Source organism: Barbus barbus (genome assembly GCF_936440315.1).
Source record: "Barbus barbus genome assembly, chromosome: 6".
NCBI lineage: Eukaryota > Metazoa > Chordata > Actinopteri > Cypriniformes > Cyprinidae > Barbus > Barbus barbus.
This window is the reverse complement of record NC_136734.1, coordinates 37975337-38002793: the sequence shown is the minus strand read 5'-3', so window position 1 is coordinate 38002793 and position 27457 is coordinate 37975337. Positions and strand designations below refer to the sequence as shown.

The 27457-nt window shown below is 38.1% G+C and overlaps 1 protein-coding gene across 1 annotated transcript in view; it reads right to left on the bottom strand.

The window, feature by feature from the left end:
* Nucleotides 1–8613: 8613 nt before the first annotated feature.
* The window catches only part of LOC306871210 (transmembrane protein 132C-like), a 199858-nt gene continuing 181014 nt past the window's right edge, over nucleotides 8614–27457 (bottom strand). Inside the window, exons 6-9 of the mRNA XM_079418988.1 lie at nucleotides 15788–15993; nucleotides 14029–14302; nucleotides 12776–12967; nucleotides 8614–10157 (exon numbers count right to left, since the gene is read on the bottom strand). Coding sequence (XP_079275114.1) covers nucleotides 8967–10157; nucleotides 12776–12967; nucleotides 14029–14302; nucleotides 15788–15993 — 1863 coding nt within the window. The 3' untranslated portion in view covers nucleotides 8614–8966. The remainder of the gene's footprint in view (nucleotides 10158–12775; nucleotides 12968–14028; nucleotides 14303–15787; nucleotides 15994–27457) is intronic.

Below are 27457 nucleotides of genomic sequence, written 5' to 3'. Positions count from 1 at the left end.
CAGACTGATATATTTCAAATGTTTATTTCCTTTCATTTTGATGATTATAACTGACAACTAATGAAAGTCCCAAATTCAGTATCTCAGAAAATTAGAATATTGTGAAAATGTTCAATATTGAAGACCCCTGGTGCCACACTCTAATCAGCTAATTAACTCAAAACACCTGCAAAAGCCTTTAAATGGTCTCTGTCTAGTTCTGTAGGCTACAATCATGGGGAAGACTGCTGACTTGACAGTTGTCCAAAAAACGACCATTGACACCTTGCACAAGGAGGGCAAGACACAAAAGGCCATTGCTAAAGAGGCTGGCTGTTTACAGAGCTCTGTGTCCAAGCACATTAATAGAGAGGCGAAGTGAGGACAAGATGTGGTAGAAAAAAGTGTACAAGCATAGGGATAACCGCACCCTGGACAGGATTGTGAAACAAAACCCATTCAAAAATGTGGGGGAGATTCACAAAGAGTGGACTGCAGCTGGAGTCAGTGCTTCAAGAACCACCACGCACAGACGTATGCAAGACATGGGTTTCAGCTGTCGCATTCCTTGTGTCAAGCCACTCTTGAACAAGAGACAGCGTCAGAAGCGTCTTGACTGGACTGCTGCTGAGTGGTCCAAAGTTATGTTCTCTGATGAAAGTACATTTTGCATTTCCTTTGGAAATCAAGGTCCCAGAGTCTGGAGGAAGAGAGGAGAGGCACATAATCCACGTTGCTTGAGGTCCAGTGTAAAGTTTCCACAATCATTGATGGTTTGGGGTGCCATGTCATCTGCTGGTGTTGGTCCATTGTGTTTTCTGAGGTCCAAGGTCAACGCAGCCGTCTACCAGGAAGTTTTAGAGCACTTCATGCTTCCTGCTGCTGACCAACTTTATGGAGATGCAGATTTAATTTTCCAACAGGACTTGGCACCTGCACACACTGCCAAAGCTACCAGTACCTGGTTTAAGGACCATGGTATCCCTGTTCTTGATTGGCCAGCAAACTCGCCTGACCTTAACCCCATAGAAAACCTATGAGGTATTGTGAAGAGGAAGATGCAATAGGCCAGACCCAACAATTCAGAAGAGCTGAAGGCCACTATCAGAGCAACATGGGCTCTCATAACACCTGAGCAGTGCCACAGACTGATCGACTCCATGCCACGCCGCATTACTGCAGTAATCCAGGCCAAAGGAGCCCTAACTAATTATTGAGTGCTGTACATGCTCATACTTTTCATGTTCATACTTTTCAGTTGGCCAACATTTCTAAAGATCATTTTTTTTGCATTGCTCTTAATTGATATTCTAATTTTCTGAGATACTGAATTTGGGACTTTCATTAGTTGTCAGTTATAATCATCAAAATTAAAGGAAATAAACATTTGAAATATATCAGTCTGTGTGTAATGAATGAATCTAATATACAAGTTTCACTTTTTGAATGGTATTACTGAAATAAATAAACTTTTTCATGATATTCTAATTTTATGACCAGCACCTGTATATATATGATATAGAATATCATATATATTTTATAGGCTCTTTTGACTTGGTCCAGTAAACAACCACAATGAAATAACCAGAACCGCATAACAAAGTGCTAAAACAATCAGAACCAAGTGTTGGGTCAAGGTTAGGCCTAGTTAGCCTCCTGCTGGTGGATCATGTAAATACACCATCTGGATCGAAAAGCATCTTGCTTTACTGACAGCAATTTAAAAGTTGCTGTGGTCTGTTGAAATATGTTTTCAGCAAGCAGCATATAAACATTTAATGTAAAAATATGTAAATATTTCATTATACTATATTAGACATTTTACCAGTGCCCAAGGGCTTTTAACAGTGTGAAATGGGCTTATGTTTTTTTCCATCTGCTACCTTTGATGTAAACATAGTTGCTAGTGAGGGGTTTGAGGCTGCGCACGTTCTCATCATGGCATCAATGATGGAAAATGATGTAACTTCTCAATGTTACAGAACTCACTGCTCACCTTAGCAACTGCATAGCGATGCCCTGCCAACCACCCACAACATCCCAGCATCATGGAGGCGAGTTCTGCCAAGGCAAGCACCATTTTCTTTAGAACCATAGTAGTAGAAATAAAATCACATTTTATTCTTTTAAATAAATAAAGGGATGCTTAACACACTTTCTAGGATTGGTAACTCTCAAAAGACACAAGGTCTCAGTTTGTTCTGCTCCTTGTGAAGAACAAAATGAGATTTTAATAGAGCTCTTTTCTGAGGCATTGTGAGCCATCGGAGGCAAACTCTCCCAGGTCTTACTCTATTGTAGCAAGGATTGAATTAGCAAGGCTGCTCTCCGTTTAACGTCATATTAGATCTCCACACACACACACTACATTAGAGAGTGAATAAGCGGGGCTCTGTGCGTTCAGCTCACAGGAGAGGTAATGGAGCATGAGGTACAGGGGACAGACAGAGAATGAGAGAGCATGAAACACTGCACTTTATGATGTCTGCTAACGGCTCTCTGCTAGGAGAGTAAGTGCACCTGAGTCTCAGTTTTTATAATATGCTCTTCATTCGGTTAAACATCATGAGCGAAATATGACCCACGTCTCGGGTGAGTTATGGATTCGGAAAGGGTCATTAGGCAGGACAGAATTCAAAACTCTTAAGATTTCTAACTACAAACAGTGGGATCAAACTGTTTGAGACCAGTAAAAAACAAATAATATTTGGCTTTTTTTTTCATTACAATTATATAATATAATATATATTTGCTGAATGAAATCAATATTTGTTTCTTTCTAAGTTTGGGATGCTGATTCCAAATCTATTGCCTGTTTTGCTTTTTCACACAATATGATCTGCATTTTTGCTTTTTGATCCATTTGTAAGGTGAAGAAGTGTTTTATTATAAGGGAAGTGGTGTGTGGCCCATCCAAGTGTACACACAGTAGTGAACATACACCCGGAGCAGTGGGCAGCCAATGCTGCGGCGCCCGGGGAGCAGTTGGGGGTTTGGTGCCTTGCTCAAGGGTCTCACCTCAGTCGTGGTATTGAGGGTGGAGAGAGTGTTGGTTATTCACTCCCCCACCTACAATCCCTGCCAGACCGAGACTCAAACCCACAACCTTCAGGTTACAAGTCCAACTCTCTATCCATTAGGCCACGACTGCCCCCACGATTATCCCTTAATCACCAGAAAAGCTGCTATAGAGACATGATTGCTGTATTCCTTTGAACCACGTTACAACTGTTTGTTCAATTCTCGGCCGGTTTTCACTTGTATGAATGATTCCCAAGACGTTATTTTATGCCTGATCCTGATATCAAGGTTTATGGCCAGTGACAGAAGAAAATGAAAACATGATTCAGATGTTTTCAATATATGTGGGTTTTACTACATCCAAATAGCATCAGAAAACATTTGCCTACCCTAAAAGAATCCTGAACATATGTGAAACAGCATGCTACTGTCGATACAGTTCATGGACATAGGACAAAATTCATAATTATGAAAAAAGGTCCATGTTCCTCCATTTTATGGTTCAGTAAACACTTCTTGAGAAAGCAGCAAAAAGCATTTTACTCCATTTTTACACTGGAATGTCAAGGGTGCTTGAAATTGCAGCACTGCAAATGATCAAGCTGATGTTCTGAGAAACAACACTGTTCAAAGCGCAACACAAAAGCTTACTGTAAATGAGTGGTTCTTAACTGCTGAGGGTGCAACTCAAAAATGGGTCGTGGGTCTGTTCTAACAGGGTCGCATATAGCAGGGAAAAGCAATGCAAAATGTTAATAATAAAATTTAAGCATATAATCATGCATAGTTTGGATAGCACAAATCGATCTGATTTTTGTTTACTGTAGTATGATAATGAATTCTGGTACTCTACTGGGTCACCACTTGATGTCCGACATAAAACTGGGCTGGAACCTTAAATAAAGTGCATTTATTTAGTTCTATTTAATACATTTGTTAAAGTTATTGCTCTGGGAACTGCCTTTCCTCTCATGGAGATGCATTGCTTTAATATTCTGTGATGCATCATTTACAGGCAAAGGCTCTAGTGTGGTCATTCACAGGTAAGGTGCTTGTTTAACTCGGGGCAGCTTGGTCTGTTCCACTTCAGCAGTGCCACGTTTATGCGTTTCTGACAAACACACACACACATTTGTGATGACTCTCAGCGATAAACCAAAACACTCACACTTACAACTTAAAGCATGGCAGTGACAGCACGCAGTAATGAATGCGGAATGAAAACGAAATGTCATCTAAAGACACAGGCCACTTCCCATTGGCTTTGCCAAACACAGCCATTTTTCTTGTTAATGTAGCATGTCGAATTTGTAACGCGACGGCGTGAAAATGAAAGGTTGCATGTCTCACTTGGTTGGCAATATGTATTTGATACCAGCAGTAAATCAATGCCCTGTGCAGAAACACATGTTAATGGAAGCCACTAAATTGGAATAGAATTTGTTTAGGGAGCAAAAAAAAAAAACAAAAAGAGAGAGAAAGAGAGCAAGAGACAGCAAGAAAACTAAGCCATCTGTTTTATGTCACTGGGAAATGAGATGATTTAAAAGGAAAAAGAGATGTGTGAGGGGAAGCTAATTTTCCATTTTGAATCACTTAAAAAGCTCTTTAAATGAACAGGATGGTCCAACTGATTAAAATGGGGGTTTTCAATCTTTACAGAGCCAGTGATTCCAAGACTCTCAACTAACCAACCAACCATATATTGTATATATATATATGTATGTGTGTGTGTGGAGTTTTAAGGATATTTACAACTTGTTTTAGTATTCTTTCTGAAAGCCTATCAGATATTAAAATATGCAATATTATTAATTTAATCATTGTTTTTCATTTATATGTTATAAATACTACTTTATGTGCGTTCTATACTTGGGAATGACACAACATTTTTTGTACCTGAAATAATGTAATATTCAGTGAAAGCCCCCTTGACTAAATGAATTACATCTATTTGGTAAAACAATCATAATACAGCCATTTACCTTTTCTCTGTGCTTCAAAAACAGCAGCATAATGACAGTTCCATCTTTTCTGAGGGGAAAAATGGGTCCATATTTCAAAAAATGACTTTGAAGTCCAAGTGGAAGATAGTGGGGTTCATTATAGAGTATTTTTGTGCCATCTTTTCTTGAAACACTCCAAATAAAATGTGTACAGTGGTGTACATCTTACCAAAATTTGCTGCACACAAACTTTTGTACCTTGTGCTGATGCTATTACAGGGATTAATGGTATGTCTGGTGTGCACCATCCAAAACTTTAGTCACTGGTGTACATCAAAGCTGCTCTCCTCGCACTGAAATATAAAAGACATCGAACATCAGACTATACATACGCAAATATATGACAAAATGGACTGAATCCTGGAAACAGTATTTGTAATTGGAGCTGGTATACAGCTACAGACATTTTAGTGATCAAAGGAAAGATTAATCACGTGTTTTACTTAAAGCAACCGTTTTTTTAATACCTTGAAATATCAAAATCATTACGATGGTACACCGACTTCTAATGTGGCGAATGGCTTCTGTTTCTTTCCCTCGTTGTGCCAAACGTTTGCTCTGGGAGTATGTTAGTTTGATGTGCGGCTATGAAATTCCGCCAAAATGTGGATTGCTTTACGGCAACAACAGAATAATGTAATTTTAGGTATTTTGGAGGTGGACAATTCTAAAATCTGGTGCAGGTTGACAAATGATATGACAAAAATAGCTAGTTGGCTAGCTAACAATAGACAAGTTAACGCGTATCCGAAGATGCATACATTGAAACCAACGGGAAACAAAAGAAACAAAATCCATGTCAGTAGGCAACATCTTTAATGAGAAAGCATGTACACAATGAGGGTCATACTGAACAAATACCAGCAAAGGGACGTTAACGGATGTCGGTACTTCTGTAAAATGAGAACGTAGAGCATAACGTACGTTATTCTTTCTGCTTTTCAGTCTGTAAATTTGTACAAAATCATGGCGTCTTCAGGTGCTGAAACGTATTTATATGAAAATATAGATTTGTGTACATGGACACGAAGCAATTTTATCAGACGAATATGTTTATATGAAAACATGGAATCGTATAGCAGGATATGACATGGTTTATGAGAAAATGCACAGTATGAGGATTTAGGAATAGATTATCTGAAAAACACATCAGAATATCAATAAGCGAATGACTGGAATAAAGATGAGTTCATATTCTCCATCTTGAGTCATGAGACATTGTGACACTGCATCTAAGGCCTCATGTGGATGGTGAACGAAGAGCGTTATTGTTACAATCTAGTATATTATTCTGGTTGAAGAGGTGTCAGCGATGGCCTTGGCAAACACATGACCTCAACATCTCTCTCTCTCACATTCTATTATATGGTTTCTCCATAATTTACAGTCACAACGGACAATAAACTGGATAGTGCTTAAACCAAGAAACTTAATAAGAAAACAGTTGTTCTGCTGTACCGAGAGTCAAGGCCAGAACGAAATGAAACTTCATACAGTAAAAGTCAAACCAATCCCATAAGCACACCTGGAAAACAAGACATCCTGCCACTCCACCTCAGACTAAACAAGGTATGTATGTTTATAAAAGAAAAAATATTCAAAATCGCCTCCTTTTACTTGTGGCTACTCGAATGAAGTTGTTTTTTTGTTGCAAACTGCTGTTGTCCTTTAAAACGACTGTCAAAATCTTTAAGCATTTCAGACAAATTAATGCATTCATACATTGCTTATGACAAATCATAACAATTTCAATAGGAGAGAGCAGGTTTAAATGTAATAATAAATTCCCAATAATAATAATAATAATAATGGATAGTTTTATCACACGCATAAAGGTAAAAATAAAAGGTAAAATATTTTATATAATTTTTTATATAAATATTTAAGTTTAAAGTCTGTTCTCGCATTTCATATAACTGATATCAAAATAGCTGACAAAACTTAATATAAAAACTAAAAAATAAATATATAATGGATTGGTTTTTAATAAATTAAATATTAATATTATAAATATTAATTTAATACATATTTTTAGCAACTAAGATGTTACATGGAATAATTGTACTTTAAAAAATATTTTAAAAAGGCAAAAATGTAATTGGAAAATGGTTAAAAAAAGAAATTTTCCCTTATATTTATATAAATCCTTTCCAATTACAATTAAATCTGCTCTACCCTACTTCTAATGTAGCTTTCACCAAAACGCAAAAAATAAAACATTTTAAAAAAAGTAGCTTTAACTAAATTAAACACCTTTTTAAAAAACAGAAATAATATATCAAAGGAAAAGACTGAACCCTGGGGAATCTGATGTTCTGACAGAACCCATGACATGTCTTCACATATTAAAGCCTATCTTTTTATTCCTCTGGGGGAAATCAGATTTGAACATAGAATATTAAACACTCAAACAGCCTCATGACTCGGTGTTGATTGTGAAAATGTAGGCAACAGCCTTCTTGCAGTGTCCACAAGAAATTTTGAATCATTTTATTTACATCCTATCTCATATTACACTTACAAATAAATATTGCATTCTTACAATCTACATTTGAATTCTACCACTGTTCATCTGTGAGCGTGTTTTCACCTGAGCTTTCAAAGAGAAGGTTTCCACATCTGTCCTTCCCTACAACTCTTCAGTAATATAAACAACACGGATTCAAGGAGCTGGGGAAACGCTGGGGTTAGTGAGGCAGAAATAGAAAGTTGCTTTAAAACCTATAGGACATGTAAAAACCATGGGCAGGTGCTCCAGCCATGTAAAAAGGGGGTAAACGATGTACATTTCGCCTCAATAAAAAGAGAAACATTCATACATTTACCGTACTGGAGAGTAATAGACCATATCTACTCTTGTATATTTTTCTATCACAGCAATCATAGGGTTTTATAACAAACACAACTCAATTTTGTGGGCTTGTATTTCTACACGGTCCGTCCGATGTTCATCATCACATCTGTCTGGATCAGTTGCTGTAAGGACAGTCAGACCGGCCGGTCTCAGATCAGCTGAGGGCCGCTCTATGCACTTTCTGTTTTATTCTTATTGTGCAGATGAACAACACCCCGATGGGCGAAAGAAGTCCTCAGTCCTTTTTTTCCACATTCACTTGATCAAATGAACAGTGCATGAGGAGTCTTTTTATTCTCATGTTGCTTTTCATCATTGATGTCTTGTGTTTTCTCCCAGAGGAGAGATGGAGAGGGAGGACTGTTGTGTTTTGGTGTCTTTCGACTCCTTAAACAGTGTGTGTGTGTGTGCAGATACAGCTGGTACAGACCCCAGCCAGGGGGAATCTCACACGCCCTTGCACCCAAGCTCTCTTGGAATTCACACAGGAGGGACAGACAGTACAAAATGAGCGGTAAAAAACAAACACACACCTGGATCTGGGGCAGGCTGGGTGCTTCGAGGGCCTGTTTTGGTCTAGTTACATACTAATCTAAAAAACAAAAAAAAATAAGATCTGTTGTATACGTCCCAATGATCTGAATCAAAATAAATCAAAACAAGTTACATTAGCGATAACAACTCCCATTTATCGACTTCCACGGACTGTGATTTTCTGTACAGCTGTCAAGTTTGTTTCCTTTCTTTCTTTCTCTCGCTGGTCTTGTTTGGGCTTGTTTATTCGGGGTGTCGTTAACTGGTGTTCTGTCCCTGTGCTAGCCAACTGGCAGCTGCTGACTCTGCGCCACCTGGACCGCTCGGCGGAGCCAGTATGAACGTGCCAGTCTCTCTTCACCCGTTTCCCCTTTTTGTGAATTTCCTACTTAACTCGAGACTCCCAAAGGATTTTATTCCTTCCTGCTCCCTGCTTGCATCCACTTTCGATTCTTTTAATAATTCCTCCCTCCCTGTCTCCCTGCATTCCCCCCACAGTGCAAAGGCATTTCTGGTGAGTTTTTGTGTGTCCGCCCTCTCACTTTCCTTTTCTTTCATTCTCTTCTCGGCTCCTACAGATTGTCTTGCAGTCTCTCCATGTAGCTCCTGAGCTCGGCTGACTGTCCCAGGTCCATGTCCTGACAGACCCACTTGATGTCGTCTTCATTCCCGATAAGGATGGAGTTGGTGTACGGCCCGCCTTCGTCTGGTAGTACGGTGGCAAAGGAAGTAAACTTGACCCTTTTGCGCTTGGCAGCGCTGGGAGAGTTGTTAAGGGGTTCGACTTTTCCACTGGGGTCGTTTCCTGAACAGGACCGTGGATCGGAGTGCACATGGGGGATGCCACGTCCGTGTGATTCGCTTTTCTGAATCCCGCCGTTGAGGAGGTACTTGCTCTCCTCACACCCTTCGTTGCGATCTATCGCGGTCGTGCACTCATCGTTGTGTGCCAGCGGCCCGTGGTCGCCATGACTGTCCATCAGGTCCGCTTCGTTACCGAGCCACACCCAGTCGTGGGCATGGTTCATGTTGCCCTGTTCCAGAACAGGGAGCTGTTTGTGGCGGTAGCGGAAAGCAAAGCTGACACAGTTGATGAGGAAGACGAGGATAGCAAGGCAGAAGACCCCAAGCAGGGCATACATGCCAATTTCCAGATCTGATAGACCTCTCGGAGCCTGAGTCAAGTCACTGTCTGCGCCACCGGGTAGGTCCACCTGCGCTGGGAAACTGGTATAGTCCACAGGGTTGTTGTTTTGCCCCCCACCCTGCTTGCTGCCCCCGGATCGACTGGTTAGCGGAGTCTTTGCAGTCGTACTGACCTTCTTTAGAACCGACTCTTCTCGTTCCACCGCGGTGTTTGTGTATTTCCAGCTATCTCCTCCACTCGTTTTATCCGCTTCTAGAAGCTTATGTTTCTGTTCATTTGTGCTGTTGTCCAGACTGTTCTCCTCCTGAGTTCCACTCCTCTGCTCCAAGTCGTTCTGTCCGAACTTCACCTGCACACTTCCTATCCCCATCGCCAAAATGCTCTTTCTCTTGGATTTCTGGCAGGTTTCTGAGATCATCATTTCCACACGCAGTAGCGCTCCCTGGCCTTCACCTTCTGCCACTACCACAGGCCAGCGCTGGGACTGATCCTGATAGGTGGAGACTACGTTCTCATCCAGTGAGGTGATAGTTACAGTGAAATCTTTAGGGTCATAGATGTCAAGAGGAGTCACAGAGCCATCGCTGTACTGAATCCATGCACTGATAATGGCTTCCTGTAATATAACAGAGAGATGGTTAAGAATAGATGCGTGACCGCTCGCTTTTCATTGAATGAATCATTCTTTTGAGTCATGTTTTTATTGATTCTGTTGATCCAGTTCACAAAACCGCTTTGAATGACTTGTTTAAAAATCTGGTTCTTGGCTCAATGATCCAGTCACAGGTTAACAGGGGGTGAGAAGAAAATCAGTGACTTCAGCAAAAGAATATACAGTGCATGAGTCATATGAGCTGCTTTAATTATGAGTTTTGCATCCTTTTTGAAGCCTCAGTTTCCATTAATTGTAATTACATACTTGACCAGTTAAGTCTGTGAGTCAGTGAGCTAAATTTGAGAGCCAAATCAGTCTGATTTGTGAAGAAATCATTCTGACTGTTTTTTGAACTAAAACCAAAGCATTTGAAAGGTATGATTCAAAAAATGATTCGCTCAGGAAAGAATGGCTAGTACAGTTTTTACATATTTCTCCTTTTATGTTATAATTTTGGAATGTCATAAGGCTGAGTAAATGGTGACCAATATTTTTTATTTTTTAACAACAAACCCAAATTAGTTTGAAACATTCTAATTTTTATAGCTACTGCATCATCATCCTTGGAGAATGAAGGTTAATATACAAATTAATTTTAGCTTATATAAACATGTAGTAGTATATAATTTAAGAAATACTAAACACTATGCTAGGAAAGCGAGAGGTAATTATAGGATATGGATTATAATTATATAGGATGTAGAATGTGTGGAGTTAATCACAAATGCTCAAGAGAGTGAAAACGCAAACTGCAGATCAACTACGCTAGTGTCAAAAATAGTGCACAAGAACAGCCTCCAGACATGTGGCCACCTTGATTTTGACAGCTTCTTCAAATGAGACAAAAAGCGTTTTTCTTAATATCCGTAATTGCCAACAACTCCAAATGAGACTCTTGCAGTGTTTTCCCACCCACTCTCATTCACTCATAGTTAACCTTGGGCCCTGTGCGTGGGAAAATGCTGGCAGAAGCCAGGGAAAGCATTCTAATTTTTAGCAGAGCCGCTATTTTAGATACTTTAATCAGATGATTCCAAACAGCACTGTAGGGGGAAGGAGAATATTAGAGCTACTCACTTCTCAGTTATAATCACGCCTGCCAAAATGAACACCGGTGCCTCTAGTGAGGGGCCATGGGTTAATAGAGCAAACAGAGACCAGAACATTTTGCAGAATGTGTTTGCATACTGGATTATTTCCGCAGTGGTATCTGTACTGTTAGCAGGGCAGACTGTGGATGGTTGATAGGTGTGCTTTACAATGCCTGGTTTAAAATGTTGCATGGTCAGGAAAGTGAAAGATTGCACCTTTTTTGAGTATTTTAGTCTCTACATTTTGCCTCTAATATCTCTCACTCTCCCTTTAGCCACAGACTCTGAAAAAAACTCTCAACCAGGTAGCGTGAATGAAAATTTATTCTAAAGTGCCACAATATAAGTGCCTATTTCTGATGTGAAGCTCTTGCATGTGGACACTTTTGTTCATAAGCAGGTTTCCTTGCAGCTGTTTAAGCTTTAAAAGTTTTCCAGTCAATGCTTTCAAACTGCACTGCTCTTTTAAATTAACACACCGCCTTCAACTAGATGCCTAAAAACTTTAGGCAATTGTCCTTGACATGGCTGCGATTCTAGTTTGTACTCCCAGCCGCATGTTCTAGTCCTGCAGTGTTCCAGTAAGTTCCAGGAAAGTCAAGTTCTTGTGCTCGAACACTGAAGCTAATTCACACCCTAGTAAAAATGTAATATATTTAAAATGTATTTATTTCATATTAAGTAAAGTTCAAATCTATTAACATATTTACCGACATATCGCTCAAGACTTACTGATATAAAATGTTTAATTAAACTTTATTGGAAGTACTATTGCACAATGCACATTTCTTAATATTAAGCCTAAAATGTGTTTAATGTCACTATTAATGAGGATTGTATGATCTCTGAATAATAGCGGCCTTTAAAGTGTACCTAAAATATACTTGCAATAGTTCCACTTTAGCACAATCAAATAAACTTGAGTATATCTTTAGTTGGACTTGAGTACTTCTTCCACACGTTTAAAGTGCATTAAGCACAAAATTACTTGTTCCAATTTAGCAGACTTTAAGTATACCAGTATAGTATAGAGTATTTTTTAGTATGTAAATGTGTAAATGTATTTGTAATATACTTAGCATGAAATAAATGTATTTCAAATACATTTTAGTAGATTTATTTTTCACTAGGGCAGTAACATCAAAGTTCTATAATGTTTTGACAAATTCAGGGTTTTCTCAGTTTTTGGTTCTATTAATTTTTTTTTTCTTAACAAACGATTGTGGCCATTCTTAACTTGAAAGTGCGCAGGGTTCTGGTGTCAGCCGGAATGTTTTAGAGCTATGCTGTCAATTCAAAGTGGCGTCCGTTTTAATTTCTGAAATGATCGAGCCAGTTCCAGAGAACAGTTCCAGCCCATTTACAGTTGCCCCAACGTCTACAGCAGCCTCAACATCTAGCTTTAGAATGTTAAAGCCTATATGATTTTTTTCCATAATACATAGTAGTAACTTAAATATTCTGTTGGCCATTTCTCATGGCTCTCACCTGTTTGGGTGTGTGCAACAGGTCCTGAGCAGTGGTTGTGATGTAGAAGGCTCTGTTGTTGGTGGAACTGGCCTGCAGTGAGAGACTCAAAGAGCCCACCAGCTGAACTCCCATATCACTGATGGTCACTTTATCATCCACCACTGTGATGGTCTTCTCAGCCAGAATAGAGTCCGAAAAGGGGGATATCACCTGGGAAATATGAAAACCAATCATCACATTGTTCAGATTAATGCATGTGTCATGCTACAGTATCTATCTATGAAATGTACTCATTTTTAACTATTTTTAAACATTTGAAAACTGTTTCCTGTCCCTGTTTCCATTATATAATATCTCCCATCCTTATAAAAGGCGTTGAGATACAAACTGGCGCTTTGCAATTGCTTTATTATGACAGACAGGCAGTGTACAAAGAGCTCTCAGAATCAACATGTCATCGTCGAGCACCATATTCTGTTACCCTGGACACAAACTGTTGAGTGACACCATGAGGATTGCCAAGCTGAGGGGAGAAAAGGAAGGAAAAAAACTAAAATGGCAGGAAATCAAAGGGGTGGCAGAAGACTAAACGACAGGGAGAGAAACAACATGAAAAAATGGCTGGAGAGAATTCCACACAGAATAAAAACAAACTCAAAACCACATGCGAGGTCTTAACATATGAGACATTATAAAGTGCAAGTGGAGACAGAGACATGAAAAACCACACATGCGGAGGTAAGGAACATAAACACACAAGGGCCTCTTAGTCGACGGGTTTCCAACAGAATACTTGGGATGAGCATTCAACACCGCTGAGATTTTAACACCAGTAGACAAACAAGCTTGTTATCACTCAGATGCAATAACATCTTCGCATTGAGGGGTGAATATTTCCGGTGTGTTTGACAAGGGAGGTGTTACTATCGCTCAGGTTCTTTCTTTATTTGTCACCGGTCTTTATTTGTGTGCCCACTTCATTTAAAACTAATCTGCTCACCAAACAGATGCAGTCAAAGAAACTGGCTATGAATAAATTAGGAATGAATTTGATTCCCAGGGAATGCATATATTCTGTAATGATAAAATGTACATCTTGAAAGCAATGTAAGACACTTTGAAAAAAATGTGTTTACAAGATGTATAAAAGCAAAACTAGATAGATAGATAGATAGATAGATAGATAGATAGATAGATAGATAGATAGATAGATAGATAGATAGATAGATAGATAGATAGATAGATAGATAGATAGATAGATAGATATTTACCTGTATATTGGTGATGCCCGGGTCTCTCCCCACCAGCACTCTTCCATCAATTAGTCGGGCAATGCTTGTATCCTCCACTTTCAGGAAGTCCAGGACCATCTCTGTGATGTCGGCTGACCAATCAGAACCCAGCATGTGCACAAGCTCCCCACCAGGGCCAACTGGCTCGGCTACGAAGTGTGTGAGAACACGCACCAGAGCGTACTGATACTGTAAGGCACAGCCTCTGCCCTTCCTCTCATCCTCCTCATCATCCTCGCTGTCCCGTGTTGGCCTGGGCAAAACAGAACACGGATAAGATAAGAAATCTACATGTTTAGTAGCTGTTGTATGACAATGAAGGGGTGACATTATTTTGGCTGATGGCATTAAGCGCAGGGGCAGAAAGATTATAAAAAAATACTGTAATGCCATTATGCATAATCACAATATTCAACACAAATGGGTTGATTTGAGGTTGTTTTCTAAGTTGAAATAATGAGATAGTAATGAGATTTTTAAGAAAAAAATAATGAAATAAATGATAATAATGATTCTAAGAATAATGAAATACAAAGTCAAAATAATACCATCTTGTGCTTTATGGTTTCCTTAAAAATGACAATTCTGTCATCATTTTACTCACCCTCATGTTGTTCCAAACTCGTATGGCTTACTTTCTAACAAAACTCAGAAAAAGACTTTAACATTAAAGTGAACTAGGACAGTAGTTGTCGAGCTCCAAAAATGTGGAGAGAAACAACATAAAAGTACCAGAATAGTAGTCCAAATGGCCTGTACGCTAGACGCCAGCTTTGTGTGAAGGAATTTAAATAATTATTTAATGAAAATCTGCTGTCGTTCTCGCTTCTCATTTTCACTCTTGCATAATAAATCATGCTATTTTTATGAAATCTTCTTTGCAGCATTTCACTTCATTGTCTTTCACTGTGTGGAAAAGAGCACTGTGAACATCTCCACAGGAGAAAGTCATACAGGTTTGGAAGCAAATGAGACTGAGCAAATGCTGACAGAAAGCCTGTTTTTAGCACATGACTTATTTCTCCAAATGTTACACTGAGGGCCAAGAAGAAAGCAATTATAAACATCTTTGGCAAAGCTAAGCTTGTATATTTCAGTGCAGCTGGCTATCTGACTGATTAGAATAGAGGAAAAGAATCTGAGCTCCAGCAATTATCCAATTTGTTCAATTTTCTTTTCTTTTCTTTTCTCTTGTTTTCTTTTCCCTTTACTTTTTTATTTTGTTGTCTGCTTTTTTCTATTTGGTTTTGATTTCCTTGCTTTGTCTTTTCTCCCCCCATTTTATTTCTCTCTCTGAAACTGTGATTACTTCAAATTTCCTGTTCACCTAGGGGGAAGCATTGCGTGGGGTGTAAGAGAGAGAGAGAGAGAGTGAGTGTGTGTGTGTGTGTGTGTGCGTGTGCGAGTGTGGTTCCTGCTGGTAACAGTGGTTTTGTTGTTACAGGCAGAAAGACAGAAATTGGCCAAATTGAAAAATGGGCCCAGCAGACAGACTGAAGGCCAACAAGCAGAATTGGGCTGTGAAAAAACAGACATATCCAAACATGCACACACACACACAAGCATACACACACACACACACCACTTTCATTTTCATGTATACCATGAAAATGAAAGGGGTGGTTATAGATCTCTGCTGAACAAACATTGTGCCTTTCTCCTCACATGCCGGCTCACACACACAAACGCATGCACACTTTTTGCCATCTCACACACACACACACACACACACACACACCTCTTGTTGGTGATGATGGGTACCCTCCATCCTTTGACTTGGCTGAGTTCAGCATCAGAGACGTCAATCTGGAGCGGTAACCGTGGCACCCAGACGGTGAGCTCTAATTGGCTGGTAAAATAGAGGTAGGTAAAGTTCACTTGTAGAGAGATATGCCCATTCTTCTCTTTCCCGTTCACCAACACCTCATCACAAGCAAGAGACACCTGCAGTGCAAGAAACAGAAAGGTGAAGTGGAGGCGGATCAACCAGTTGTGATTGTTTTGTGGGTTTTTGTAATGGCTGTGGCATTTGCTATGATTCTTCCCCTTGCACTAGCCACAATTACACTCATCTGAAGAGAGAGCACTTTTTTTCTAATTATTATGTGAAAACAAGAAAAACAGAGAAGTGACAAGTTTCCCTTGTTAGTCTCACAGTCTTTTGCCTCTTCTTTTTTATTATCTGGACTTTATCCCCCCTCCTCCCCATCTTTTCTCTATATTTTGCCCTCTTTACTCTCTGTCGTGATTAATGGTGGTCTGTATCCGCTGGACGTTTATGACACTTTGATGGGCTGTGTCTGTGTGACGTTGTCATGGTGAACAAATCACCATCATTTTCCTACCGGTAAATCACACACACAAACGCACAAGAGCTCAAGCAGCGTGAAGCAGTCACATCTCACTATTACAGCTCAGGGTCACGGTGGGGGCAGACCGAAATTTGAAATGAATGCATGTGTGTGGCCACAGATCACGCAGTACTCAAATCGCTCAAGCTTTTGTGCTCTGTCGGGTGCTTTTATTTCATAAACATGTTCCATAGTGTACTTCCTGGTAATATGAATCACCTAACAATGAAAGCAAGAAAGAACAAGAGCTGGAGAAGAAATAAGAGCGGCGAAGACAGATATTCAGAGCAGACCAGACATGTAACGATACCAGTTCCAAGTACAATACAGAAGCACTTTTACAATATAGAAAAAAATACAGGTAACAATACCAGTCTTTTGCAGTTCTGTAATAGCACGTAACAACCCTATTCAGTGAGTAGTTTGAATATTTAATCAAGCCACGCTTTTCTACTTTTTGGAATTCATTTAAGCAGCTTTATTTTGCATTGCTTGTTTCATAATGTTTGTTTACACTGCATGTTTAATAATGTTTACTTACCATACACTGTAGTTGTATACATGAAAATCTATTGCTTTAATGCTTTGATCTGCATGTACATAATTGACCATTTACCGTTAACAACATGAAGCAATGATTTCTTCATGGAGAAATACCAAACGGCTGCATGGCATTGCTACAATGTAACTTAATTTCATATTTACATTAAGATTCCTGAACTTGTTCCTTCATAGGGCTTTCAAAGAACTTTTCAATAAAGTGTTGTAAGCCATGAACTAAGTAATAGGCTTTGCATTGGATCATAATATTATAGAGTTTGATTTTAATCAAAAACGGACTTGAAAATCTGGTAAATAAAGTCAAGGATGCAAAAGTCTTTTCTTTGTTTTATAAGGGAATGAATCTCGTTCCATGAAGCATTGTGAATGACAATCAAATATCACAAATTGACAATTACACAAGATTATTTAAAAATGAAGTGTGGCTTAAAACCATTTATCATAGATTGCAAGTCTGTCTTGAAAAGTTTACATGTTAAAAATCAATTCTCTATGAAAAAAACGAAAAAAACGAATGAAATGGAAGACAATTGCTTTATTGACTGAAATGTTGTGCTCTATAGCATATTTGTCTTAGTTGTACTGGCATGGAGAACTGTTAAAAGCGTAGCCTAATGGTTAGAGAGCCAGACTTGCAACCCAAAGGTAGTGGGTTCGAGTCTCTGTACCAGGAGGAATTGAAGGTGGGGGAGTAAACAGCGCTCTCTTCCACCTTCAATACCCACAACTGCCAAACTTCTGTGTGTGCACTTGGATGGGTTAAATGCAGAGCACAATTCCAAGTATGGGTTACCATACTTCACCTCGCGTCACTGGAAATGTCATTGCTATTGGTATTGACAACTGAAAGCTTATTCCCAATCCTATACCATATGTGTAGTACACTTTTACACTAAAACAAATTCTGAGGCAAATTAATTTGGAGACAAAAAAAATGTCAAGAGGTTTGGGAATACTTGATCTGGAAGAGCGAGAGTGAGAGAAAAAAAGATGTATTGAATTGCCATTCTAAACAGACAGTTAAACAAAGAACCTTTTAAAAGCAAGTCCAACTAAAATGAACCGTGATTCATTCAACACAGGCAATTAGAGTAAAAATATGATATAAAATGTCATTCCATCAAAGTAAATGCACTGTCTCTCTTACACACACACACAAGCCCTGAGAGGATGTATACACACACACACACACACACAAGCCCTGAGAGGATGTATACACACACACACACACACACACACACAAGCCCTGAGAGGATGTATACACACACACAAGCCCTGAGAGGATGTATACACACACACACACACACACACACACACACACACACAAGCCCTGAGAGGATGTATAAAAGACCCCGTGCTCTGCATGTCTTTTATATAGGATGTAATGTTCCACCGCACAATGATAGTTGATAAAAGGCACCCTCCAGAAGTGCTTAAGTTTTTGTGTGTATGTGTGTGACTCTCGATAGAGCAATTACCCAGAATTCCGTGCAAGGACGCTACGCTCAATTTCTCTACCTTTGCTTCCATCTCTGTTCTTGCAATTTGCACCATTTTCAATCCACCCATCTTTCTGATCATCTCCAGTGTTGTTCTAAGAGCCCCCACCCTGTCATTCTCTGCAGCAGAAATGACTGTGTCAGGTCTGAGGACCGCAAGGCTAATGGCACAGGAAAATGGCAGCTAAAGTGGCATGTGGCCATATCAGAACATCAAAAAAATGACATGATAAAAACATTCTGGAAGCTGGGACACAGCCGCACACTTCTCCTCTGAGGCTGATAATTGTATAAACCACCAAAGTTTATTAAAATAAGCAGTATATTTGACTATTTTTGCATTGTATTGAAAAAAAAAACAGCAATACAGAATAATCCAAAATAAATTGAAATGGCCACAATTATGACACTCTATGAATCATGTTTTCTGTCAGGTTGAATCAATGTACTGTATATCGCAAAACTGTAAAATGGAACTACAGATGATTCAACAGATCAATATTCAAATAAATGCAAGAAATAAAATATCGCTGGTGGTTAAATTTTGTATGCTCAACATTTTAACAATTAACAAAGATTTTAAGACTTTAAGCGAGTATATTTACTAGTAATTTTACTACTATGTTTACTACTAACTATATTAGCAAAATATTAACAGGTATTCCTTGACACTGGTCTCTTGCTCATTCTTCTATACCTGGTTTCTCAGTTTTCCTCCCGTCCTGCAGCTGATGCCGTATTATTTGGTGACTTCGGAACGGACCTGTATAAACACTTCCCTTCGTCAAAGCCAAAGAGCTGAGCCATGGATTTGATGACACTGAAAAATCTATTTAATCTCTGTCTCTATTTTAAAGAGAGGGGGAGAGGAGACTGGGCAATGAGAGAGAGATGAAGGCCAGTGTTTCTTTGCAGAGAGGAGCACTATAAAGAGAAAATTATGTCCCAACAAGAAAGGGGCGAACAACCCAAAACAATTTTTCTAATACCTCTATAAAATGAATCGTATTTGACCCCATTTGGACCTTTAGGTCCTGATATTTGGAGAGAATCCACAGAGAAACCCCTTTTGAAAAAGAATAAAATACACATGGATGACTTTGAGCACCAACAAAACTCCTACACACACACACACAAAGATATTTTAGGAAGGATATACATACTGTATATATGTATGTATATTTTTATTCTACAGGGCCACTGTATGCTCAAATCTGATTGGCTGACGAACATTCTAAGGTGTGCAATTATTTTCAGGGAAACGGACGCCTAAAGTTCCAGGCATGTCTTGACCACATTACATGTCCATATCACTTCGTCACATGATTTTAGTGATTTCAGCAGCAAAAGAACCAAAATCCACAACAACACTGACCAAGCAAATAAATATAGTAAACAATAGGCTAAAAATGCCTAATTATTTCCATGGTTTTAGCACAAAATTAATTTTGAAAAATGCCACTATGAAACAAAAGAATTGAAATGTGTTTTTGCTTTCTTTAAAATAATAATTATAGCATCTTTTTTATAACTGTTCTTCATATATGTGTATTTATGACTTCACTCATTGTGTTGATCTCGGCTGCTCCTCTCAGTTTCACTTTTCTACCAGCAAAATGTTGCTTTTCCAGTCAGTTTTTTTTTTTTTTGTTCTTTTCTCCACTTTAATTCATTCCACTCTTTCTGTTCTGTGTCTTCCTCCACTCTCTGCTCATCTCTGGAGTGATAAATCACAGATTATTTGGCTGACAATGCAAAACAGCGCCAGGTGCCGCAATCCACCAATCCCATCATCCGCCCAGCTCGCAAATTACTCGGAAGAATTGGCACTTGCTTCTCTGCCGCGGTGAGGAGGAGAAGAGAGAGACAGAGATTGGTAGGGGGCAAAGAGGAGGCAAGAGAGGAAGGGGAAAGAACAGAAAGAAAGGGGAAGACAAAGATGGTGGGCATCAGCTGGAAGGGGTGGAATTAATTTCCCAGACAGGCAAGAGCAGCTCTGGTTCACTGCTTGCAGAGGAATGGCCAGGTACAAAGAAAGGTTTTTAAAACAGATAGATGATCCCACACTACACTTTTACTGCTTTTACAGCATGATGCTGGAGAATGCACACGTGCATCTAAACTTCCTTATGCTCTGATGAAGCTGCTACTACACGAGCGTAGATTTAGATTGGGAACAAAGTTAAGATACTGAACAATTTCAAACAATATGACCAGAGTGGAATATATTACGAGAATGTCATTTCTATGGAATTCTAAAGATGGTAACTTGCAAGTTGCATTTAAGCACATATTAATGTATTTAATAATGTTGAGATTATTATGTGGAATATTTTATTGATGCACAAAATATAACAAATAATTTTTATCATTTATCATATAGCCTAGCTTATGTATATACTGTAAATAATAATAATAAATCAAATTAAGGTCAAATTTAAATTAATGATTTTATTTACAAAGGATGCATAACACTGATCAAAAGTAAGCGTATAGACATTTTTAAAGACATTTAAATTGCTACAAAAGATTTCTGTTTCTAATAAATGCTATTCTTCTGAACTTTCTATCAAAGAATTTAAAAAAAAATTCAAAATGTATCACGAATGCACAAAAATATGAATATTAAAATATTAAGCAGCAATGTTTTTAACATTTATAATAATAAGAAATGAGAATCAAATCACTACATTAGAATGAGGAGTAATGATGCTGAAAATTCAGCTTTGCAATCAAAGAAATGCATTACATTTTTTAACATATTAAAACAGAAAGCAGTTATTTTAAATTGTAGCAGTATTTCACAATATTCTTGTTTTATTCTATTTTGATCAAAGAAATGCATGCTGAAAAAAAGAAGCTTCTTTCAAAATTAAATAAAATCTTGAAAAACACCATTTGACAAGAAAAACTTTTATTCCATAAACACTGCAGAACATCTGCGTGCCTGTACATCGGTATAGTCTGATTTTGAAACGTCCTTACCAATAAACCAAACCCACGGCCACGAACTAGATTAATGCTGAGAACCGCTTGGTCTCTGAACTAGTTTGTAGTTTGCACTCACATGAACACTGATATAAAGTTACAGTTACCCGCTCATCCAAGCTTGCCTTTCTTCCAAAGAGTTTACACTGTAATTGAATTTGAATTTAGAGCATTTCCACTGCAGAAGGCGATAAATTCAGATTCCAGGTTCTAAATGTGACACTGCCTGCGGTTAGAGACTCCCATAGTGCCTCGTGTGGGAATCTGGCACTGTTAAACATACATGATGAGTTTAAAACTTCATCTGTCAATCTTCCCCTTTAGGTGATTTCTCAAAACGCATATCTGCAGAGTAAGATTTCTGATATTATACCCGCATCGTATAAACCTTTCTCTCTCTCCTTAAGCATAATTAGATTTTTTTGTGACTGATCATAGCACTCATCGTTGCCTGTCGCCTTGCATTCATGACGTGGGACTTAAAAGCTCTGGAAATGATCAGAGCATCACAGAGGAACACAGAGACGAAGAAAGATTAATAGGTAGAGTGAGTGAGAGAGACGACGCAGAGTTCAAAAGTGTGATGCTAACCTTACGTCTTATATCTTTAATCAGTCAGAGTTTTCCATCTGCGTGCAAGATTCTTGTTGATGTAGTTTCAGCTTATTCCAAATACACTTAAATGCTTATTCACCATGAAAATGGTTTTCACCAGAGCATGCAATCAGAAGTCATTAGTGAGTCACCAACTCTTCAGTTCATGGGGTCATCAGATCTGAACTTGAACATTTACAAACGGACGTTCACTCAAGCTAGATATATATAAAAAAAGTCATTATTCACTCACGCTCATTTCAAACCTGCATGTTTTTTTAATTCTGTGGAACTCAAACTAGCATGTTTCCATGCAACAAAGGTGAACAGAAAGTGGGGGTGTCAAGCTCTAAAAAGGCACACTAAAAATAAACTACACAGTTTGCACCATATTCTGAAACCAACTTTGAGCAAATGTAGTACAATACTTCTTTTCAATATCAAATCATAATATACAATGTGCATTATCTTTTACATTTTTGATTTTTTTCCCTTTTATTTTGATGTATCCATAAAAATAAATAAATAAATGTTATAAATTAATTGTTACATAATTGTTTTGCCATTCAAATTTATCTGGTAAACGGCACATCCCATTGCGACAACTTACCCCATATGCATCAATGTGTGTTTAACGAAAATAGTAGAATTTGATTTATTAATTTTTTTGGTAGCAAAGACTTTAAGGTGTATTTTATGGAGAAAATATACACTATTAAAGCTTCACTTATCTAAAATAGCATGACCGCTAACCCCAGTCCTACATATATTTTTTTTTTTGTACGGTAATCACTGTTTCTTCTCAAAGGAACATTTAGTAAAAAACTCAACTGCACAAAAAAAATAATTTTATGTGGATTTAACTTTATGTGGATAATACTGAAAATGTACTGGAAGTTATTTTGACAAAAAAATCTTCCTCTCCACCATATAGCTCTCAAATTTCATTCATGCTTGTGAACATTCAAACCTGCCACCTAAAAACAAACAAAAAAAGCATAAATGTACGAAACAACATGAGGATGAGAGTAATGATGACAAAATGTCTTAAGTCTTCTGTGACTCTCTAAAACACTTGGGGCAGGCGGGTTGATTTCTGCAAGTCAGTTTGTCCTAGAATGGGAAGCAAGGCCTTTTTCAAACTTCTGAAATTGATATGTGGTATATTTACATAATATTTGCATAGGTATATAAGTCATGGGTGTCCCCAATATGTCTGATATTATTATTAGTGGTCTAAACCTTCATCAACATATTCTCTTTGGGAGCTGAACTAAAAACAAAGCTCTTCTTTGAGACAAGTCAAAAGATACACATAGAGTATCCCACAAATAGTGTCCTTACAAACTAGAGCAGTATCAGTGAAGCCAAAAAGACCTCAAAACCAACCCGGACATGTTTGCTGCAACGAACTGGTGAAAAATAAAAACATATTTAATAGTTCTCAGTAAACACTGAACGTCAACTTCCGGACTTGTCTTCTCCGATACCTCAGCATCTCAGCTACAATCTGCCATTGTTTCTCAAAAACACCTTAAAGCGTTGCTTCCATCTGTGTGAGCGAGTGTATTTGGTTATTTAACACAGTATGCTATCATATCATGTAACGTATCTGATTAGAAAATACTGCCATCACAGCACAGCACCAGCAGCTATGTCAGTCTCATTTTCCACAGCGTCTGTTTGAGTAGTTTATCTGCACGTACGCACACACACACACACACACACACACACACACAGATGGAAGCTTTGTTCTAAGGTGTTTATGGTGAAGAAAACAGCATATTGTTGAATAATTCAAGAGAAAATACCTTTTAACATAACAGAAAGTTTCCATATGTCTGTCAGAGTGCTGCATGTCAGATAACTCACAGTATCTGTCAGCAATCTGCTTTGGAGATAATATACATAAACACACAAGCGGTGCATATGCATGCTTAGCCATTTTATCACGGATTGCGGGGGCAAAGTCGTGTGTTAAAATTCCATTGGCCATCACATGAGCTCCAAATGCTTTAAAAAAGGCTTTTAATAGCTCCCGATGGGAAGAGGAGGGTTTGGGGAGGAAGGTTAACCGATTCCTCCCTACTCTCTCACATGGGCTCACAGCAGGAGGAAGGTTAGGTCAAAGGCTATTACCAGAGTTGGAAAAAGCCCCTGGGAGGGTCTCACAGGGTCCATTAGTTGTGAGTTACGGGCAGTATTATGGGAGCTTAGCCATATCCACTGTACATCACGAGCTCAGAAAGAAGCTATATCTGTATAGTTTTAAAAGGGCGTCTAGGTGATTGATTAGCGGCTGTGATGTTTATGGGGGTCATAAGCAGTTTATGTCCACATTATTGAAATTTTTCTGATTATGCACTATAACATCCCACTCTTGTGTAACCACGTCAAAATCACACTGGCTTAGTATTCAACCCCAATAACAAAATGGATACTTAAATTTGAAAGAAAAAGAAAAAAAGCATGAGGACAATTGCAAAAGAACTGTCAAACAGTACAATAACCATATAGAAGAGATGGGATAGTTGTGCGAGTTCAATTTTTACAAATAATATTTTATTACATTAGATTTAGAATTAGATTTTAATTATTTAATTAATAATTAGACATGTTGTTTTGCGGTGTAAATTTTTCTTTAAAAAGCCTATCATCAAAAACATTTTAATTACTTGAAATAAAATAAACATGAAATAATAACTGAAATAATATAAAAAAAAAATTTAAAAGGGCAACAATTCTCCTTTTTATTTAGTTTAACTTGATGTACTGAAATGAAATAGAAATTAAACAAAAATCACATAGACATAAAAATGACAAAAACATAACACAAATACTAAAATTTTAAATACAGTTAAAATGACCAATAAAAATCTAATGTAAAATAGTAATAAAAACTATAATAGTACCTCAGTGATACTAAAATAACAGGCCATTTTTAAGTTAAATGTGCTTACCCCATGCAGGTCAACAATTGCTCAACAAACTGTATATTTCACCTCAGACAAAAATGGTGGAAATGTTCAATAGCTGTTTTGTAGCCGAGACAAAAGTTGACTTTCAAAATTTTTATTTTGTTGCATGTTTTCTGTATGTGTTCTGACCCTGTCTGCTGTATGTCTTGTTTGTCTCCATAGATACATTATACATAGTAAGCATTTATTTATTTGCTCAAAACTGCAAATAAGTCAGATTTGTCGGTGGGGGGTGGGGGGGTGGGGGGGGGCTTTAAAAATATATTTTTTTTAAATGAAAATGCAGAAAAAAATAAGCCCTCAGAAAGATCCCTCATGTTAAGATCTGGAGGGCCAGTAATAAAAATGAATCATCATCACTGGATCCGCGGGCACGATTTAGAAAAATGACTCTGTAATCTTAATGAAAGATTGATCATAGCGAAGTAACGATTTCTGTTGAGAAATAATTAAAAACTAACACACACACACACACTCATACAGCAGTCCTCGTTCCCTCTCTCTCGACAAACATATTTAGTTTCTGTGCAGCTCAGCTGAAACTGACAATAGGAGCGGCCTGATGCTCCTAACCTGATCAGAGTTTTACACGATTACGGGCTCGCTGGATATCTGCCTGCCTGTCACTGCAAAGTGAATGAGTTATTAAACGGATTAGCACCGTACAGCTCTCCACACCGCACTCTCTCTTACATAGAGGACACCTGCAATGTCTCCGCTAGCACAGATACAGTCAAATCCAATCATTTTCCACAATAAATGAACACGTTAAAACAGACAGAAGGAAAAAAATGTGAAAGGCAGGGAAAAAAAGGGGTGAGGATGTGAAAGATTGATTTATAATCCTCTTTGTTTTGTGTGTCCTCATGTGTCTGAGTGTGTATTCACACACACACACATACACTCACCCCTTCCTCCATGCCTCTGTCCTTCTTGTTCTTTGTCAAATTCAATTACCGCAGACATTACTGAGGGAGTCTTCACAGGAACCAATTAAGGCCGTGGCCTCGCTCTCAGAGACGCTGGTTAAACAGTGGGATTTGAGCGCTAAAGCCTATGGGATCTCTTTAGCCGACCCCTTTATTTATTTGATCAGCCATCATTACGAGAGCCCTTCAACCCACACAAACACGGAACTGATTAACCACAGAGTGTGACGATAAAGATAAGATCGCATTCACACCTCAAGCAGCAGGGTGGTCATGTGACAAGGTGACATCTTTTATAAAGGGCGACATTATCCTTTACTTCAACACTGAATTCATTCATTCGTTTGCCATTAAAAAGGAACAAATGAGCTGTATTTCCTGTCATAATTCACTTTACTTTTTTATTTCTACTTTTATATCGCGTCCACCGCACATAGCCGGAGATCTGCTAAATTATTTTATGGCCCTATGATTTTGACAGAAAATGCAACGTAATCATGGAATACAGTCACACAAATAAAGTTTACTGTACTGTATAACACAGGATATGGTCATCAAATCGTGATATGGACGAATACTAAAGCACAAATAGACTGCTATTTATAATTCTGCATGTTCTGAACGCCTCTATATGAAGGAATGGTGCAGGTTTCGTCTACTTCACACATATTCAAGCACATCTACATTTCACCATTTAATCTGAGAAAACTATCATTACTTCATATACACAGAAATTCCAATGTTTTTATGACAACTCGTCAAAATAAAAGTTTGGATTAAATCGTGACAGATTTATTTTACAACTGTACAGTAGGATGACCTTAGTAGTCGTAATAATAATAATACATTTATTAAAACATTGTTTTTTAAGGAATAATCACAAGTTTTCTTCCGTGTTTTAATTCTAACAGTAAACCTCTGTTGTGCAGTATACTCTTCGTCAAAAAATAAAAGGAATTGTTACATTTTATTTCATTTTAAAAGATTAAACTGGTAATGCGTTATGCCTTCACTTGATTACCATTGCTTTTGATAATATATTTGTATTAAATTATAAATCCAGAAAAATTAAAACAGACGAAACAGAATTTCAAAAACTTTTAATAAATTAATTTGTTAAAGTTTTATGAAGTCAATCGATTAGGCATGCTTTTTATTGATTAAAAGTGAATTAAATGATTAAAATAGAATCCAGAAGAATTAAAAAGACTGAATTTGCGAACAATGAAATGGAAATTCAGAATCATTTCTAATAAATTGTTGTTAAACAGTACAAGTTGTATTATTTCAATCAATTAGATATAAGAAACTAAGATGGCGGCGCGCGCAGTCGCAGCAGCTTCTCTCTCTCCCGACAAACCGGTGTTTTCGTGTTTTTTGTCTTGTAAGTCGCAATGTTTTTGCACATCTTCGTCTCGTCTACCTGTCTTTAAGCGCGCATACAGTCGTGAGTTTCTGCTCGAGGTCGGCAGAACCACATTTTTAGAGTTAAACTCCGCGCACACTGA